The 19,430-nt window shown below is 48.1% G+C and overlaps 1 protein-coding gene across 2 annotated transcripts in view; it reads right to left on the bottom strand.

Moving 5' to 3' along the window:
- Positions 1 to 1,117: 1,117 nt before the first annotated feature.
- CRLF1 (cytokine receptor like factor 1) overlaps positions 1,118 to 19,430 on the bottom strand; it is a 31,709-nt gene continuing 13,396 nt past the window's right edge. Inside the window, exons 2-8 of one of the 2 annotated variants that reach the window (XM_083720628.1) lie at positions 16,725 to 17,006; positions 14,512 to 14,641; positions 13,093 to 13,262; positions 7,564 to 7,721; positions 5,881 to 6,049; positions 3,515 to 3,690; positions 1,118 to 1,797 (exon numbers count right to left, since the gene is read on the bottom strand). In XM_083720628.1, coding sequence (XP_083576754.1) covers positions 1,774 to 1,797; positions 3,515 to 3,690; positions 5,881 to 6,049; positions 7,564 to 7,721; positions 13,093 to 13,262; positions 14,512 to 14,641; positions 16,725 to 17,006 — 1,109 coding nt within the window. In that variant the 3' untranslated portion in view covers positions 1,118 to 1,773. Of the gene's footprint in view, positions 1,798 to 3,510; positions 3,691 to 5,880; positions 6,050 to 7,563; positions 7,722 to 13,092; positions 13,263 to 14,511; positions 14,642 to 16,724; positions 17,007 to 19,430 lie in introns of both variants that reach the window. The other variant, XM_083720627.1, reaches the window with a different exon arrangement.

Raw genomic sequence — 19,430 nt, 5'->3', positions numbered from 1 at the left:
GGTCCAAGGGTCAGGAAGCAAGAAGTCAGGGGTCCGAAGATTAGGAAGCATGGAGTCACGAACTCAGGTGTCCGAGGATCAAGGAGTCACGAAGTCCGGGGTCCGAGAATCAAGAAGCAAAGAAACGCCGTTTACCTTCCCGTCGGAGCGGTACCTATTTATCTACTTGCACTTTGACATGCTTTCGAACTGCTAGGTGGGCAGGAGCAGGGACCGAGCAACGGGAGCTCACCCCATCGTTGTGGGGATTCGAACCGCCGACCTTCTGATCAGCAAGTCCTAGGCTCTGTGGTTTAACCCACAACTCCACCCACGTCCCAAATAAGTAAGTACTGTATATAAATAATTTTCACAAAAGTTATGCTGACAAATAATGGGGAATCCGCCCACTGCCACCTTTGCGCCTCCTCGTTCGCCCCAGTGCACCCCCTGTGATTGTGAATATGCTGACCAAGGCCCCCTTTGGAATCGGAGGCCCGGGCCACGTGACCCACATGGCACCCCCTCTGTCTGGACCTACGCGGGTGGTTCTGTGGATTAAACCACAGAGCCTAGGACTTGCTAATCAGAAGGTCGGCGGTTCGAATCCCCGCGATGACGGGGTGAGCTCCCGTTGCTCGGTCCCTGCTCCTGCCAACCTAGCAGTTCGAAAGCACGTCAAAGTGCAAGTAGATAAATAGATACCGCTCCGGTGGGAAGGTAAATGGCGTTTCCGTGCGCTGCTCTGGTTCGCCAGAAGCGGCTTAGTCCTGCTGGCCACATGACCCGGAAGCTGGACGCCGGCTCCCTCAGCCAGTAAAGCGAGATGAGCGCCGCAACCCCAGAGTTGGCCACGACTGGACCTAACGGTCAGGGGTCCCTTTACCTTTTTACTGTCTGGACCTGTGCTTTGGCCTCATCCGGAGCCTGGGCTCTTTGGTTTAGAGACATTCCTGGTCTCACTAGCTAGACGATTTCCTACGCCCAGATTCCTGTGGTCTTGGTAAGACCCTCTCAGCAAGGAAGGGGCGCTTTGAGCTCCAACGGAGCCTGCGTAGATTATGGGGTTTGGGAAAAGAAGACCAGAAGACGCACAGAAACAACTTGGAAACTCGGCTGTGAGACAAACACACAACACACACGTCGTAACATTTATTTGGAGAAGTTTGCAGAATAAAACGAAATCCACAGGGCCCCTTTTTCTGGGTTGGCTTTTATCCCCGTCTCCCTACTCGGGAGAAAGGGCTTCTTTGCCATACCAGCCCCCAAATTTCAGTGGTACCTAAAACCTCCCTGCAGCATATACCGTATTTTTCGCTCTATAAGACGCACCAGACCACAAGACACACCTAGTTTTTGGAGGAGGAAAACAAGGAAAAAAATATTCTGAATCTCAGAAGCCAGAACAGCAAGAGGGATCGCTGCGCAGTGAAAGCAGCAATCCCTCTTGCTGTTCTGGCTTCTGGGATAGCTGCGCAGCCTGCATTCGCTCCGTAAGACGCACACACATTTCCCCTTACTTTTTAGGAGGGGAAAAGTGAGTCTTACAGAGCAAAAAATACGGTATATATAGAGGGGGAAAGCCAGGGACATTTGCGACTCTCCCTTTTTCCGGATATCGAAAGGAGAGCCTGGGGGTGGTTTGCCGGTTGGTGGCGGTTTCGGGTGCCGGCGCGGCTCCACGTGGTTCTTCCACCCCCTCTTCCGGTGACGCTGCCTGATTCCTCGGCTTGCCACCCGGGAAAACCGGCCACCCCGCTGCCTTTATTCCTCTTGGGTCCTTTTCGGACGCCGCTAGGACTTATCGCCGGAGAGGACCTGGGAAGGAAAGAGAGAGAACGTGAAATGTCTGGTTGCTGCGAGGTTCGCCTCCGCCGCCTGGCTCGTCGGTGGTCTGCATCAAAATCGCGGCACCGTAGAATTTCAGCCTTGGGAGGCGAGGGTCATCTAGTCCAACCCCCTGCAGCGGAACTCGAACCCGTGACCCATGGGTTAATTGTCTCGTGCTCTATCGACGGAGCCATCCCAGGGGTGTGACCATTGTCGTTATTATGTCTTAAAATGGGAGGATTCCAACATTTAAAAACATGATCAAGGAGAGAAACAACTATCTGACTTTTAGAAGGAATCTGAAGGCAGATTTTCATGTTTGATGTCTTACTGTGGTCTTGTAATTTGCTGGAAGCTGCCCAGAGTGGATGGAGCAACTTAATAATAATAATAACATTAGTATTATTAGTATTAATTTTGAAAATGATTTTTTATTAATTTTCAGTTGCAAAAAAATCCAATATATGCCACATTGTGTATCAATACCAAATTGCCATTCCAATTCAAGTTCTCAATCAGCTGAAAGCCAATTACACGTTTTAGATGGCGTGCCAGATTTCAAGGGAAGATAATTTCATTTAATTCTGCTTCCAGAGTCTTATTGAAATGCAATTACATTTCAACCTTCGTCATGATCCCTTATACAACAGCTAGAATGTTTTTGACTTCCATTCGTATTAACGCGTTTAATAATTTGTATTCCTGCAAGTGAAGTTCTATATCCTTTATGTGACATTTTAGTGTATTTTTCATCTCTGTTGGAAGCCGCCCAGAGTGGCTGGGGAAACCCAGCCAGATGGGCGGGGTACAAATAATAAATTATTATTATTATTATTGTTGTTGTTGTTGTTGTTGCTGTTTTCTATTTCTGTTTATTTATTCTGCCCATACTGTTTCTTTTTGTCCTTACAAATAATAATTTATTATTTATACTCCGCCCATCTGGCTGGGTTCCAACAGAATATTAAAAGCATGATAAAACATCCAGCATTAAAAAGTTCCCGTCAGATGTCTTCTAAAAGTCAGATAGTTGTTTATTTCCTTGACATCTGATGGGAGGGCGTTCCACAGGGAGGGCGCCACCACCGAGAAGGCCCTCCGCCTGGTTCCATGTAACGTCGCTTCTCGCAGGGAGGGAACCGCCAGAAGGCCCTCGGAGCTGGACCTCAGTGTCCAGGCTGGACAATGAGGGTGGAGACGCTTCTTTGGGTCTACTGTGCCGAGGCCGTTTAGTAATAAAAACCAGCTCATTGAAAACAATAATTAAAATGCACTGAAGCATTTAGGGCCAGCAATTAAAACGGTCTCCCTTGGGAGATGGTGAACGCTCCTTCCTTGGAGGTTTTTAGGCAGAGCTTGGATGGCCATCAGTCTGGGATGCTTCGGCCGAGATTCTTGCCTTGCAGCGGATTGGACTAGATGACCGCTGGGGTCTCTTGCAACTCTACGATCTAACCATCTGTTGGAAGCAAGCTCTGCGGCAGAAGTTACTGGTCCTCAACGGTTTTCACTGGAACACCGCTCATAGAGGAGCTTTTTCTTCCTCCTCGCTTGTTCGCCATCAGCACGAGCAGACTCGCCATAGGCGAACGGCTGCTTTTAATTCTTTTTAACAGCGCCAAATTCGCCGCACGGATCCTCTCTCCTTGCTGCCAGGACAACTCAGGGGGGCATGGACGGACAGGGGGTTGTTTTCCTTACCTACCTGGTTCCGTGTTTTGTGCGACTTCTGGAGCGAGACCCGCCACTGATCGTACATTTTGATGCTCAGGCTAGCGCAGCTTCCGTGTTTGCGCATCCAGCCGAAAAACTGCTTCAGCTCCCGGCGCAACGTGTTGTTGTGCTCCCCACTTTTGGGCTCGCAGACCCCCGGCGCCCGTCCTGAGAAGGGTGGGAAAGGGAGAGAATTAGATAAATTAACTTTATTACCTGGGTTATGAAGGCGCCCTAAAGACATTAAAGCAAAGTTTATTGGATAATGTACACAGTGATTTGCGATCTCGATCACACGCAGTCTGCAGTCTGCTGGCAGTAGGAGTACAATATGGGCATGTCTTTAAGTTAACACCTTACATTAAAAACCTGACAGTACCAAATTATTGGGATTTGGGTGGCGCTGTGGTTTAAACCACAGAGCCTAGGACTTGCCGATCGGAAGGTCTGCAGTTCGAATCCCCGCAATGACGGGGTGAGCTCCCGTTGCTCGGTCCCTGCTCCTGCCAACCTAGCAATTCGAAAGCATGTCAAAGTGCAAGTAGATAAATAGGTACCGCTCTGGCGGGAAGGTAAACAGCGTTTCCATGCGCTGCTCTGGTTCGCCAGAAGCGGCTTAGTCCTGCTGGCCACATGACCCGGAAGCTGTACACCGGCTCCCTCGGCCAATAAAGCGAGATGAGCGCCGCAACCCCAGAGTCGGCCATGACTGGACCTAATGGTCAGGGGTCCCTTTACCTATGTAAATGAAAATATTGAATGCTGTGGAACAGTGCTCATGTAATAATGTAGTCAAAGGAATTCTATAAAGATTGTCACCCTAAAGATGTTAAAGCAAATCTCTTGCGATCTCGATCACCCGCAGTCTGTAGTCTGCTGGCAGTAGGAGTACAATATGGGCCTGTCTTTAAGTTAACACCTTACATTAAAAACCTGACAGTACCAAACTATCGAAGGCTTTTCACCAAAGCCAAACTAAACATCTTTCCTTCTGCAGTGTTGAGAGGAGTTCCCTACCAGGACAGACTTTGCTCGTGGGCTCAAGACATCGATTCCATAAAACATATTTTGTTGCACTGTGGAAAATACGAGCAAGCCAGGGCTGAACTGATATTACCCTTGCTGGTACCTTTCCTGGGAAAATCAGAGGCTCGCTATGTCAGGTTCCTATTGGAAGACCGGACAAACGCTAGAACATTAGCAGTGGCCAAGTTTTTATCGGTGGTTGCAAGAACCAATGATCCCTATATTCTGAACAAAATGCTTGTTTAACCTGGAGGTAGGCTGTCTGAATTGTGTATTGCTTGGTAACGATTTGTTGGGTCTCTGGACTGTAAAACAGATTGATTGATTGATTGATTGATTGATTGATTGATTGATAAATTAACAGGAAGGATTCGAAACCTGCGGGACCTGAGATTCTTAGAAGACTGGAGTAAATATATGAACTATTTGAAAAGTGATGGTAACTAACAGATCGCGCTAAAAGTTTTGTAAGGAGGGCTATTTGAAATATTGCAAGAAAGACTCTGAGAAGAATTGTTAGTTAACGATAATTAAGAGTAACAGAAAAATTAAGAAATGCAGAATAAGTGATGAAGAACGAAAAATCATCAGATGTGTTGATGGAAGTCTAAAATGTTGTATAAGCTAAGAAGTTATTGTTGGAAATGATATGTTAAAAAAACCAATAAAAAATGTATTTTAGAAAGGAGAGGGAGGGGAGAGTTGTGAGGAAGGCAGGAAGAAACTCGCTGGCGTAGCTCAAGTCGGGAGAACACAAGACTCCTGAATGTCAGGGTTCTGGGTTCGAGAACCACGTCCGGGGCCGGATTTTGGTTTGATGAGGCCCTAAAAAGTCTGGGAACGGCTACTCTGAACCAGAAAGAGCCAGACACTCTTCCTTGTAGGGAAAACTGCTCCTTCCCCCTTGATGATTTTGACTGCCCTTTCCTGGACCTTTTGGTTTCCCCGCCGTGAAGCGAAAATCAGGTGTCCCCTCCAGTAACCAGGAAAAGGAGAATGACATCATTTGCGAAAGTCTGGCCTGCGAAGGGTGTGAGCTTTTGGGGACGACTTCCGAGCTGGGAAATAATAACAAGACCTCAAGCCTGGCCCCAGGACAAAATATCCAGGTGCTGGGCATACGAGGAGGCTGGGATTTCTCCGGAGACAATATCTCCCCGTCCCCAAAGCCTGAGTTTGGCACGGGTCCGGTTCTCCGGACGCCTGCTCGGGTTTCTGGGGAGGGGGGAAGAGGCGGCCGCGGCCAGGGAGGGACCCCCGAGCAAGGGGATCACGGATGCAGCTGCGAGCCCCAAATCTCCAGGGCCAGCGCGAGGGACAGGGGCCACGCACCGTTCCGGGGTGTCGAGGCGGCCGTGGGGTTGCTCCATTCGCTCCAGATGCCGGCCTTCTTGGACCCATAGATGCCGAAGGGGTTGCAGCGCACCTGGACGAAGTAGACCGTGCCAGGCCTCAGCCCCGCTAGCCGGCACGAGGTTTGGTTGCCCACGTTGTCGACCACCTGCGGCGAGGGAGAAAGAGGCGTCGGAAAGGGGGCCTTTTTACCAAGACGGAGACATGGCCAGATTTACCTGGAAATGTCGGGGTTGAGGTCTAGGTGAAGCAGGCATGCCCATCCCCTCCAACGTTTCTCCCGTGAAAATAGGGACGTCCTATTCCATCCCCTCCAACGTTTCTCCCGTGAAAATAGGGACGTCCTATTCCGTCCCCTCCAACGTTTCTCCCGTGAAAATAGGGACGTCCTATACCATCCCCTCCAACATTTCTCCCATGAAAATAGGGACGTCCTATTCCATCCCCTCCAACGTTTCTCCTGTGAAAATAGGGACGTCCTATACCATCCCCTCCAACGTTTCTCCCGTGAAAATAGGGACGTCCTATTCCATCCCCTCCAACGTTTCTCCCGTGAAAATAGGGACGTCCTATTCCGTCCCCTCCAACGTTTCTCCCGTGAAAATAGGGACGTCCTATACCATCCCCTCCAACATTTCTCCCATGAAAATAGGGACGTCCTATTCCATCCCCTCCAACGTTTCTCCTGTGAAAATAGGGACGTCCTATACCATCCCCTCCAACGTTTCTCCCCTGAAAATAGGGACGTCCTATACCATCCCCTCCAACGTTTCTCCCGTGAAAATAGGGACGTCCTATTCCATCCCCTCTAACGTTTCTCCTGTGAAAATAGGGGCGTCCTATTCCATCCCCTCCAACGTTTCTCCCCTGAAAATAGGGACGTCCTGTTCCATCCCCTCCAACGTTTCTCCCCTGAAAATAGGTAAAGGTACCCCTGCCCGTACGGGCCAGTCATGTCCAACTCTAGGGTTGCGTGCTCATCTCGCTCTAGAGACCGTGAGCCGGCGCCGTCCGAAGACACTTCCGGGTCACGTGGCCAGCGTGACAAAGCTGCGGCTGGCAAGCCAGCACCAGCACAACACACGGAAACGCCGTTTACCTTCCCGCTATGAAGCGGTCCCTATTTATCTAATTGCACTTTGACGTGCTTTCGAACTGCTAGGTGGGCAGGAGCTGGGACCGAGCAACGGGAGCTCACTCCGTCGCGGGGATTCAAACCACCGACCATACGATCAGCAAGTCCTAGGCACTGAGATTTTACCCACAGCGCCACCCGCGTCCCGTCCTATACCATCCCCTCCAATGTTTATCCAGTGAAAAGAGGGACGTCCTATTCCATCCCCTCCAACGTTTCTCCCCTAAAAATAGGGACGTCCTATTCCATCCCCTCCAACATTTCTCCCATGAAAAGCGGGACGTTCCGGGATAAAATCAGAACCCCAGGGCAGCTTCTCTAAATCAGGGACGTCCCTGGAAATTCGGGACAGTTGGAGGGTGTGCTTTTGCCCCCAAACATTTTGGTTTTAGCTGGCACTGCCTGCCATTGGCTCTTCTCTCCGCACATCACTGCCTCCGGCTCCGCCCCCATTCGGATGCCCCTCCCACCCACCCCCATGGGGTTCCCGTGGGCGCCAGGCCCCCACCGGCGGGTGGGACCCTCACCTTCCACTCGGTGCTGTCCTCTACGCGGTACTGAATCTGGTACTTGGCTTGGAAGAGGAAGTCCTTCAGGGCCGGAGGGGCACTCCAGCGGACACTTAGCTGGTCCTCGAGGTCACCGACACGGTTGACGTGGACGTCCGAGGGCGGGTCGGTCGTGACTGTCGGAGGAACGCAACAGGCAGTGCCAGATTTACGTATAAGCTAAACAAGATATAGATTAGGGCCCCACTCTCTTGGGGGCCCCAGAAAAATTTAAAGGAAAAAAAAACCCTGAATGTACATTTCAAAAAAATCATGTTAATTTGCTGTTTTAGGGGCTGTTTTTAAAAGTCTGGAACGGATTAATTCGTTCTGCATTCCTTTCTATGGGTCTTGGTTTTGGAACGCTTTGGAATGGATTAAGTTTGAGAACCGAGGGACCACTGTATTCTTGTAAAATACGTGGGCCGAACAGTTCGTCTCGCTGAGTTACCGTTAAGTTTCCATTGCGCAAAAAGTGCTCAGATGGTTCCGTTCCACCGTGTAAATATTTTCTTTCTTTTCTAATAAATGCAAATTCTCCCCCCCCCCAAAAAAATTAATAGTTCAATTTCGTTGTTCTTTTCAATTTCGTTGTTCTGTACGGGACAATGACAATAAAGATACCGTACCGTGTAATTGTTGCAAATGAAAGCAAGATATCTCCAGAACGGGCTTTTTTCCTTTTAAGGGAGTTAACCTTGCTTCTCGCAAACTTGGGACCTACATATCTCCCCCGTCTATGGGGCAGCCGTTACACATCGCAGCCCGCAGGCAACTCCCGGCGATCGCACGTGCAGGATCTGACCTCGGCGGGGGTCCAGGCACAAAGGGAAAGGGTTAAGGAGAAGCAGATGTCTGGAAGGAGCCAGAAAGGGAGAGTGCGATCCAGGAGAGAGAGCTCCTAATTAAATTAAGAGACCAATTCCGCTCACATACAATATATTTCCTGCTTCTCCTCTGCGGGACGCCCCAGACAATCCCCTGTTTCTCCCCCCTTCGCATTTCCTGGCTCTGCTAATGAGGTCATCGCCTCGCCTCCGCGTGATGTCACAGGTGCCCGGCGGTGACATCACTGCGCTGCGGAAGACGGCGAAAGTGGGTTTATTTTCTTCTCGTTTTTGCTTTTTTGTTTTTATTAAAGATTTTCTCGTTTTACAGAAGTGAGTGTAATGTTTCTCGTATTTTTTCCATGTATTTTTCTCGTATTTTTTCCGTTCAGCCTCAGCCTCTGAGATCCAGCGCCGAGGGCCTTCTGGCGGTTCCCTCATTGCGAGAAGTGAGGCTACAGGGAACCAGACAGAGGGCCTTCTCGGTGTTGGCGCCCGCCCTGTGGAACGCCCTCCCATCAGATGTCAAAGAGATAAAGAATTACCTGACGTTCAGAAGACATCTTAAGGCAGCCCTGTTCAGGGAAGTTTTTAATATGTAATGCTGTACGGTTTTTAACACTGATTGGGAGCCGCCCAGAGTGGCTGGGGAAAACTCAGCCAGATGGGCGGGGTATAAATAATAAATAATTATTATTATTATTATTATTATTATTATTATTATTATTATTATTATGTAATGTTTTTACAAATCAGTTTCATTTGTTGAGACTTTGGGGGTGGAGGGGGGGAGATGGGGGGCCGGGCGGCGATGTTTCTATTATGCTGAATGTATGTTGGGTTTGGTGTGAGCGTTGCTTGTGCTGTTCACTTGTGTTCCTTTGGTGGTGAGAGAGGTTGGGGTTGGCCATGGGTGTGGTTGTTTGTCTGTGGCTGGCTGTGGTGGTCTTTGTTTTCGTGTGTGAGTGGGGTGGGTGGGTGTTTTGGATCAGGTTAGCCATATTGATTTGTATGCTGTTGGTGGGTTATTGTCATTGTCTTGTTGGGCTGTGTATGTGATAAAGGGGAGCCATACAGGGGTAAAGGCATCTTCTTAATTTTTCTAGTACGGCTGTTTCCCATACTATTTGATACCACAAATACAAGATGGGTGACACCTGGCTTGAGAGCAGTACATGTGAAAAGGATCTAGGAGTCTTGGTTGACCACAAACCTGACATGAGCCAACAGTGTGACGCGGCAGCTAAAAAAGCCAATGCAATTCTGGGCTGCATCAAGAGGAGTATAGCATCTAGATCAAGGGAAGTAATAGTGCCACTGTATTCTGCTCTGGTCAGACCTCACCTGGAGTACTGTGTCCAGTTCTGGGCACCACAGTTCAAGAAGGACACTGACAAACTGGAACGGGTCCAGAGGAGGGCAACCAAAATGGTCAAAGGCCTGGAAACGATGCCTTATGAGGAACGGCTAAGGGAGCTGGGCATGTTTAGCCTGGAGAAGAGGAGGTTAAGGGGTGATATGATAGCCATGTTCAAATATATAAAAGGATGTCACATAGAGGAGGGAGAAAGGTTGTTTTCTGCTGCTCCAGAGAAGCGGACACGGAGCAATGGATCCAAACTACAAGAAAGAAGATTCCACCTAAACATTAGGAAGAACTTCCTGACAGTAAGAGCTGTTTGACAGTGGAATTTGCTGCCAAGGAGTGTGGTGGAGTCTCCTTCTTTGGGGGTCTTTAAACAGAGGCTTGACAACCATATGTCAGGAGTGCTCTGATGGTGTTTCCTGCTTGGCAGGGGGTTGCACTCGATGGCCCTTGGGGTCTCTTCCAACTCTATGATTCTATGATTCTTCTGTTTGTCCCCGTGTCAGTTTCAGTTTATTGGTTAATTTTTCTAGTCCGGCTGTTTCCCATACTATTTGATACCATTGGTCCATGCTTACTCCTGACCGGTCTCTCCAGTGTCTGGTTATGGTGTTTCTGGGTGCTGAAAGTAGGTGGGTTATGAGTTCTTTGTGGTGTAAATGGGCATTGTTGTCTTGGAAGATTGTAGGGATATCGCGGAGTGGGGAGTGGGGTCCGGAGGGAGCACACTTCCCCACCAGCAGGCAGTCACAATCTGCCTGCACGCGTGACTTTGGGGTGCAGGGGCAAACCCCCCAGACAAGCCACAGCTGTCTGTACATCGTTCCACCTCTGCCTGACCTTTCGCGATCTCAGCAGTTTGCGGTGTCCTGTCTGTAAGTTTTTCCATGAGGATTTTGTCTCCTACATCATACATTGAGCAAGGGGGAAATGACGCTGTGGAACAGGTGCCAAAATAACTTTGTACCACCCCACGATTTCGGGACGGAATGTATTTGCCTAGCTTGCATGTTTGTCTCAATAAAAGAGGCTCCACAGGAATGGTGGTAACTCGCTCGCTTCAGACCACCTGTGCGCAGCTCATATAATGATCAACACCTGTCTTGGGCCTTCACTTCAGAAGATGTTTAGTAGGGCCAATTCTGGGCTGATGTCTAATACTTGCTTAGTTATTCTACATATTTCTCGTTTGGCTGTTGTCCAGAATAGTTGGATTTTGGGACACTCCCACCACATGTGGAGGTATGTGCCTGTGAAGGTGCACACTCTCCAGCATTACGGGCTCAGGAATCGATGGGAAAGCCAGGCGTTGAAATAGCATTTTGCCTCCGGCGGCATTTAGCTGGGGTTATCGGTGTGCGATTTCCACATGGAGAAGACAGAGGCTGAGACATGATATGGGAGTCATCTTCAGATATCTGAAATCTTGTCTCCAGCCGTTCCAGATGGTTGTTGTTGTTCTAATTATTCTAATTATTTTTAATTATTTATACCCAGCCTCCATCTGGCTGGGTTTCCCCATTGGCTCTGAGTGGCTTTCAGCAAAAATATTAAAAAATAAAATAAAATGGGAAACATGGGGAAAAAACTTCCTGATATTTCTTCAGATGTAGGACCAGAATTGAGCGGTTTAAATCTCAAGAAAGGAGATTTGCCCTGAATTTTAGGAAGAAATTTCTGACCTTAAGAGCTTGTTTGACGATTGTAGAAAGTGGTGGAACTTTCCTTCCTTGGAGATTTTCGGGCAGACAGTTCAGGGGCTCTCCAGCTGTAATCCCAGCATTGCAGAGGCTTGGACTAGATTTCCTCCAGGGGTCCCCTTCGACCCCCTTCTGATCTCCACCCCCCCATAACCTGATATTGCGGTTATGACATTTGAAACAGCGGAGGATTTGTAAGTGATTTCTGATCGCAGCCCTGCGCCAACAACAGAACGTCTGCAAAAATGTTTTATGTTTCCTTTTTTAAAAAAGCTTTTAAAAAGAAAGAAAAGATCTGCTCTGATTCTCCTCCACTATATCTATCTATATCTAACTGTCTCTCTCTCTCTCTCTCTCTCTCTCTATCTATCTATCTATCATCTATCTATCTATCATCTATCTATCTATCATCATCTATCATCTCTCTATCTCTCTATCTCTCTCGATCATCTATCATCTATCATCTATCATCTATCTATCATCTATCATCTATCCATCATCTATCATCTATATCTATATCTATCTATCTCTATCTATCTATCTATCTATCTATCTATCTATCTATCTATCATCTATCTATCTATCATCTATCTCTATATCATCTATCTCTATCTCTATCTATTATCTATCTATATCTATCTATCTATCTATCTATCTATCTATCTATCTATCTATCATCTATCTATCATCTATCTATCTATCTATCATCTATCTATCATCATCTATCATCTATCATCTCTCTCTCTCTCTCTCTCTCTCACTCTCTATCTCTCTCTCTCACTCTCTTTATCTATCATCTATCTGTCTATCTATCTGTCTATCTATCTATCATCTATCTATATCTATCATCTATCTATCTATCATCTATCTATCTATCTATCATCTATCTATCTATCTATCTATCTATCTATCTATCTATCTCTCTCTATATCATCTATCTCTATCTCTATCTCTATCTATCATCTATCTATATCTATTATCTATCTATGTATCTATGTATCTATCTATCTATCTATCTATCATCTATATCTATATCTATCTATCTATCTATCTATCTATCTATCTATCTATCATCTATCTCTATCTATCTATCTATCTATCTATCTATCTATCTATCTATCTATCATCTATCATCTCTCTCTCTCTCTCTCTCTCTCACTCTCACTCTCTATCTCTCTATCTCTCTCTCACTCTCTTTATCTATCATCTATCTGTCTGTCTATCTATCTATCTATCTATCTATCTATCTATCATCTATATCTATCTATCTATCATCTATCTATCTATCTATCTATCTATCTATCTATCTATCTATCTATCTATCTATCATCTATCTATCTATCATCTATCTATCTATCTATCTATCTATCTATCTATCTATCTTCTATAAAAATATAAGTGGCAAAAACAAGCCACTGTCTGGGGGAGAAAATAGTCCTCCTTTAAAAGAAAATTCTCTCTCTCTCTCTCTCTCTCTCTGCCTGTTCCTGATAGAGGGAAAACACACATTTTTTACGTGGAGAAACTCACTAAGACAGTCTTCTGGGAACGAACGGCCGATAACCCGCAACAGAAGCACCGTCTCTGGAAGAAAGAGCTCGCGGGACTTCCTTACCTACGTCCACGATGTCCAGCATGACCACGTCGGACGTGGATTCCCCCAGCCGGTTGGTGGCTACAACCCAAATCTCGTAGGGCGTGAAGAGCGCCAGGTCCTTTGGGATGTGGCAGGTGTAGGGCCCGGCTGTGTGATATTCCCGGCAGACGTTGTCTCGCCCGTACCACCTAGGAGGGAAGCGCCAGGATACCATTGTCATGGGATGTGATACGGCAATAGCAGCCAAGTACAACATTAAAGCAGATGGTGACAGCAGCCACGAAATTAAAAGACGCCTGCTTCTTGGGAGAAAAGCAATGAGAAACCTAGACAGCATCTTAAAAAGCAGAGACATCACTTTGCCAACAAAGGTCCGTATAGTTCCAGCTCTGGTTTTCCCAGAAGTGATGTGTGAAAGTGAGAGCTGGACCATCAAGAAGGCTGATCGCAGAAGAATGGATGCTTTTGAATTCTGGTGCTGGAGGAGACTCTTGAGAGCCCCATGGACTGCAAGAAGATCAAACCTCTCCATTCGGAAGGAAATCAGCTCTGAGTGCTCACTGGAAGGACAGATCCTGAAGCTGAGGCTCTGATACTTTGGCTACCTCAGGAGAAGAGAAGACTCCCTGGAAAAGACCCTGATGTTGGGAAAGATGGAGGGCACAAGGAGAAGGGGACGACGGAGGACGAGATGGTGGGACAGTGTTCTCGAAGCTACCAGCATGAGTTTGACCAAACTGCGGGAGGCAGTGGAAGACAGGAGTGCCTGGCGTGCTCTGGTCCAGGGGGTCACGAAGAGGCGGACACGACTAAACAACTAAACAACAACATGGGACGCAGGTGGCGCTGTAGGTTAAACCACAGAGCCTAGGACTTGCCGATCAGAAGGTCGGCGCTTCGAATCCCCATGACGGGGTGAGCCAGAAGCGGCTTAGTCCTGCTGGCCACATGACCCGGAAGCTGTACGCCGGCTCCCTCAGCCAATAAAGCGAGATGAGTGCCGCAACCCCAGTCGGTTACGACTGGACCTAATGGTCAGGGGTCCCTTTACCTTTACAACATTAAAAAGAGGAAATAAGCTCGGGCACTTCAGAGATAGACTGCCTCTGAACCCGGAGGCTGCATTTAGCATCAAGTCCATTTTTAGATGCATCCAGTCGCTTCAAAATATTAATACCTGCAATGGACACAGCATGAAAGGAACGTGGTTTGGGAGGGAAGAGGAAATAAGAAAGCTCAGGCACTTCAGAGATAGATTGCCTCTGAAGCCAGAGGCTGCATTTAGCATCCTGGCCAACTGACACGGGTAGAGTGACTCGATTTCTCTAACTAATCCCTGGATTTTGTTTCACCTGGGAGACGTTTGCACTCTGTCGGGCTTAAAGAGACCTTCAATCCTTTGCCAGGCTAAGCCCCCTCCTCGTACCAGGACCTTACCTCAATTTGTATTTCAGGGTGTAATTGGTGTGCAGGTAAGTCTCTCCCTCTGTTCCAGGGGTCCACCTGCAGGTGAGGTCCTTTAGATTTTTGGACCAGCAGGAGATGTTCGTCGGTTTCTCTGGTGGCACTAGAGGATGAAAATATAGAATAATAATGATGATGATGTATTTATACCCCACCCATCTGGCTGTGTTTCCCCAGCCAATCTGGACGGCTCCCAATAGAATATTAAAATCACGATAAAATATCAAACACTTCCCTAAACAGGGCTGCCTTCAGATGTCTTCTAAAAGTCAGATAGTGGTTTATTTCTTTGACATCTGACGGGAGGGCATTCCATCACCGAGAAGGCTCTCTGCCTGTAACTTCGCTTCTCGCGAAGTTGGTGTGCAGGTTCCCTGTAACTTCGCTTCTCGCAGGGAGAGAACTGCCAGAAGGCCCTCGGGAGATGGACCCAGGTGTCCGGGCTGGACGATGGGGGTGGAGACGCTCCTTCAGGTATACTGGGCTGTTTAGGCCTTTCAAGGTCAGCACCAACACTTTGAATTGTGCTCAGAAACGTCCTGGGAGCCAATGTAGGTCTTTCAAGACCAGTGTTATATGGTCCCGGCGGCCGCTCCCAGTCCCCAGTCTAGCTGCCGCATTCTGGATTAATTGCAGTTTCCGGGTCACCTTCAAAGGTAGCCCCACAGAGAGCGCATTGCAGTAGTCCAAGCGGGAGATAACCAGAGCATGCACCACTCTGGCCAGACAGTCTGCAGGCAGGGAGGATCTCATCCTGCATACCTGATGGAACTGCCCTGGACACAGAACTGACCTGCGCCTCCATGGACAGCTGTGAGTCCAAAATGACTCCCAGGCTGCGCACCTGGTCCTTCGGGGGGCACAGTCACCCCATTCAGGACCTGGGAGATGCAAGTCATCAGAATATGATGTCAACAGGGAAACAAACATGCTCAGCTCTTGAAAAAGAACAGCCCGTTTTGGGGGGGGGGGCAGAAACTCTTCCTTTGCTTGGCACCAGTGCAATGTTCAATGTTTAAACCTTGTCCTCTGGGTAGCAACGATTTGGACTGGGGTGTGTGTGCTGCGGCAGGGTGGGTGTTGGAGCAAAATCTTTCCCTTTTCCCAGCCAGAGGTTCCCAACTTTGAGAGAGGAGGCTCTTCAAAATAGCTTGCGATAAAAATCTTACGAATATTGATTTGGACAACTGCAATTTGGCAGCGCCCCGCCGAAATAGCTTTTTCCCGGGGAAAGAGCCCTTGTTGGCTAACGATGTCAGGCCTTGCTACGAAACTCCAGAGACCACAAAGCGTTTTTATTACCCAAAGGCCTGGGAAGAAACGGCCGGGGCGTGTTAGCGTGGGAAAAGGGGGCTGATGGGTCTAGCAATGGGAGAAGTTGAATCTGGAGGTGGTTGTGGGATCAGAAGGCAGGAGGCAGAATTGGGATTCAACATGGAGACTGGAGAACAAAATGAATTTCAACAGGGGCAGACGTCAGGTTCTGCAATTAGGCAGTACGAACCATGTACACAAATTTAAAGATGGAGGGGACGGACATGGGGAAAGGATTTGGGGGTGTTAGTGGACCACAAGTGGAACGTGAGCTCACAATGTGATGCAACAGCAAAAAAGGCGAATTCTAGGCTGCATTCACAGATGTCTAGTGTCCAGATCACGGGAAAGGTAAAGGGACCCCTGACCATCAGGTCCAGTCGTGGCCGACTCTGGGGTTGCGGTGCTCATCTCGCTTTACTGGCCGAGGGAGCTGGCATACAGCTTCTGGGTCATGTGGCCAGCAGGACTAAGCCTGCTGAGCAGCGCACGGAAATGCCGTTTACCTTCCCGCTGGAGCGATACCTATTTATCTACTTGCACTTTGATGTGCTTTCGAACTACTAGGTGGGCAGGAGCAGGGACCGAGCAACAGGAGCTGACCCCGTCATGGCGGGGATTCAAACCGCCAACCTTCTGGTTTAACCCACAGCGCCACCTGCGTCCCAAATTTCGCAGAAACACAAGGAAATGTTAGAGATCCCCACACACACACCCATTTGCAAGCAAAGGGTCACAGACTCGGCTATTGAAGATCCCACCGGACGGTGAAATGGAATGGCGTTGCCTAGAAATGGGCAAGGCCGGCTAGCTGGCTATACTGCAAAATTTTGTTGCAGGAGAGGGGAGATTTTTTTTTTTTCCAGACGTACATCCTACGTAGAGACAGGATCCGGCCAAAATGCCTCCACCTTCCTTGCTGTGGCAGACCAGGTTGTCCCCCGACTGCTGCTGCGATCCGTTCAGGTTAGAGATCGTGACACCCAGGGTGTTGGCGCTGAGGACCTTGTACGTCTGTGCCGGGAGCCGCCGGCCGTTCAGAGTCCAGTAAAGGTCCTCGGCTCGCAGGCTCGAGTCGGCAGCAACCGAACAGTTGGCTGTGAGCGAGGAGCCGATGCGGAGAGTCGGGTCTTGGGGGAGGATGACGGCCGGGTCTGCAAGGGAAAGCAGCGGAGAGAGAAAAAGAAAATTGGGCAAGGAAGATCAGGACCAGGTGTGCAGCCTGGGGGTCATTCTGGACTCACAGCTGTCCATGGAGGCGCAGGTCAATTCTGTGTCCAGGGCAGCTCCATCTGGTACGCAGGATGAGACCCTCCCTGCCAGCGGACTGTCTGGCCAGAGTGGTGCATGCTCTGGTTATCTCCCGCTTGGACTACTGCCATGCGCTCTCCGTGGGGCTGCCTTTGAAGGTGACCCGGAAACTACAACTAATCCAGAATGCGACTGGGGACTGGGAGCGGCCGCCGAGGCCACATAACACCAGTCCTGAAAGAACCTACATTGGCTCCCAGGACGTTTCCAAGCACAATTCAAAGTGTTGGTGCTGACCTTGAAAGCCCTAAACGGCCCAGTATCCCTGAAGGAGCGTCTCCACCCCCATCGTCCATCCCGGACACCGGGGTCCATCTCCCGAGGGCCTCCTGGCGGTTCCCTCCCTGCGAGAAGTGAAGTTACAGGGAACCAGGCAGAGGGCTTTCTCGGTGGTGGCGCCCGCTCTGTGGAACGCCCTCCCATCAGATGTCAAGGAAATAAACAACTATCTGACTTTTAGAAGACATCTCAAGGCAACCCTGTTTAGGGAAGCTTTTAACGTTTGATCTTTTATCGTGTTTTTAAAATTCTGCTGGGAGCCGCCCAGAGTGGCTGGGGAAACCCAGCCAGATGGGCAGGGTATAAATAATAAAATATTATTGCTCGGCTACCAAGCCATATCCCAGGACATTCACGGATGTACGGGGCATCCCTCGCTTTGCAGATTGTTTCCACTGCTATTCTACCGTACGTATCTCTTTCATGAGATTTGTTCCTTGCCGGGTTGCCAGAACGAAACGAGAACCTCGGAGCGATTTACAAAGCCAAGATCTCTTGACCGAAAGCTCAGGAGACGTCCTATTCCTGCGACTGCAATTTGTTCTTTAATTCTGGATTTCGGAAGGTCAAGCAGATGTTTTTTTAACATCTGCCGCTCTGGCAGATGTCGACAAACGTTATATTTGCACTAGGCGCAATTCCTTTTTGGGGAATACAAGTGCCAAACCCCAGGATTATGCTGACCATAAGCGACGTTTTTTGAAATTCTGGACATTGTAGATTTGTCTTGGTCTGGTGTATGCAAAGCCTTCCATTCTGTAGCTGGGCGATTTGTGCTTATATGGTCTCGCCAAGGCCATTGGCTGTAAACAATTAAAAAAACACAAAACTGCTGGTATTGAAATTTTAAAATGTTGTAACCCACCTTGGGACTGCTGGCAAAGGGTGAGTTATTTTGGAGCTAAATGGGACCCTGAGGGTCATCCAGCCCAACCCCCCAAAAATGCAGGAATCTTTTACCCAACTTGGGATTCGAACCCACGACCCCTGAGATGAAGAGTCTCGTGCTCTACCGAATAAATGAATTAATACTACTCCTCTTTTATTATGCTTATTATATGCACTTTAAATGTGCTTTAAATGTACGGCTTGGACTAATAATAATAGTAAATAAACAAATATTAGCAGTAATAATAATAATAATAATAAATTTAATTTATATCCCGCCCTACCCAGCCGAAGCCGGGCTCAGGGCGGCTAACAATAAAATAATACAACATTCTAAAATCATTTCATTATAAAATTAACTCAAATAAAATAAATATTCCAAACTGTACTTTGAAAGTAAGTTTCCCCCCCCCCTCTCTATATATATGATTTTATAATTTACATTTCCAAATATTTATTTAAACAACCTTAAATCAATGGCTTCCCTTCTTCATTTGCATATCATCCATCACTGCATATTTTACATGAACCAAACCATTCAGTAATCCCTTGTTACATCCATCAAAACTTATTTACGCTGCTGAGTTTGTCTTAATGTTCAATGAACACAATTTTCACCCATATATTCAGTCAATGTTTCCCAATCTTCTTTAAACGTGCTTTCCCAACATCAGGGTCTTTTCCAGGGAGTCTTCTCTTCTCCTGAGGTGGCCAAAGTCTTGGAGCCTCAGCTTCAGGATCTGTCCTTCCAGTGAGCACTCAGGGCTGATTTCCTTCGGAATGGAGAGGTTGGATCTTCTTGCAGTCCATGGGACTCTCAAGATTCTCCTCCAGCACCAGAATTCAAAAGCATCCATTCTTCGGCGACCAGCCTTCTTGATGGTCCAGCTCTCACTTCCATACATCACTACTGGGAAAACCAGAGCTTGAACTATACGGACCTTTGTTGGCAAGGTGATGTCTCTGCTTCTTAAGATGCTGTCTAGGTTTGTCATTGCTTTCCTCCCAAGAAGCAGGCATCTTTTAATTTCATGACTGCTGTCACCATCTGCAGTGATCATGGAGCCCAAGAAAGTCAAATCTCTCCCTGCCTCCATTTC

The sequence above is a fragment of the Podarcis gaigeae genome (genome assembly GCF_964106915.1).
Source record: "Podarcis gaigeae genome assembly, chromosome: 18".
Classification (NCBI taxonomy): domain Eukaryota; kingdom Metazoa; phylum Chordata; class Lepidosauria; order Squamata; family Lacertidae; genus Podarcis; species Podarcis gaigeae.
The sequence above is the reverse complement of the archived record's forward strand: the minus strand, read 5'-3'. Positions and strand labels throughout refer to the sequence as shown.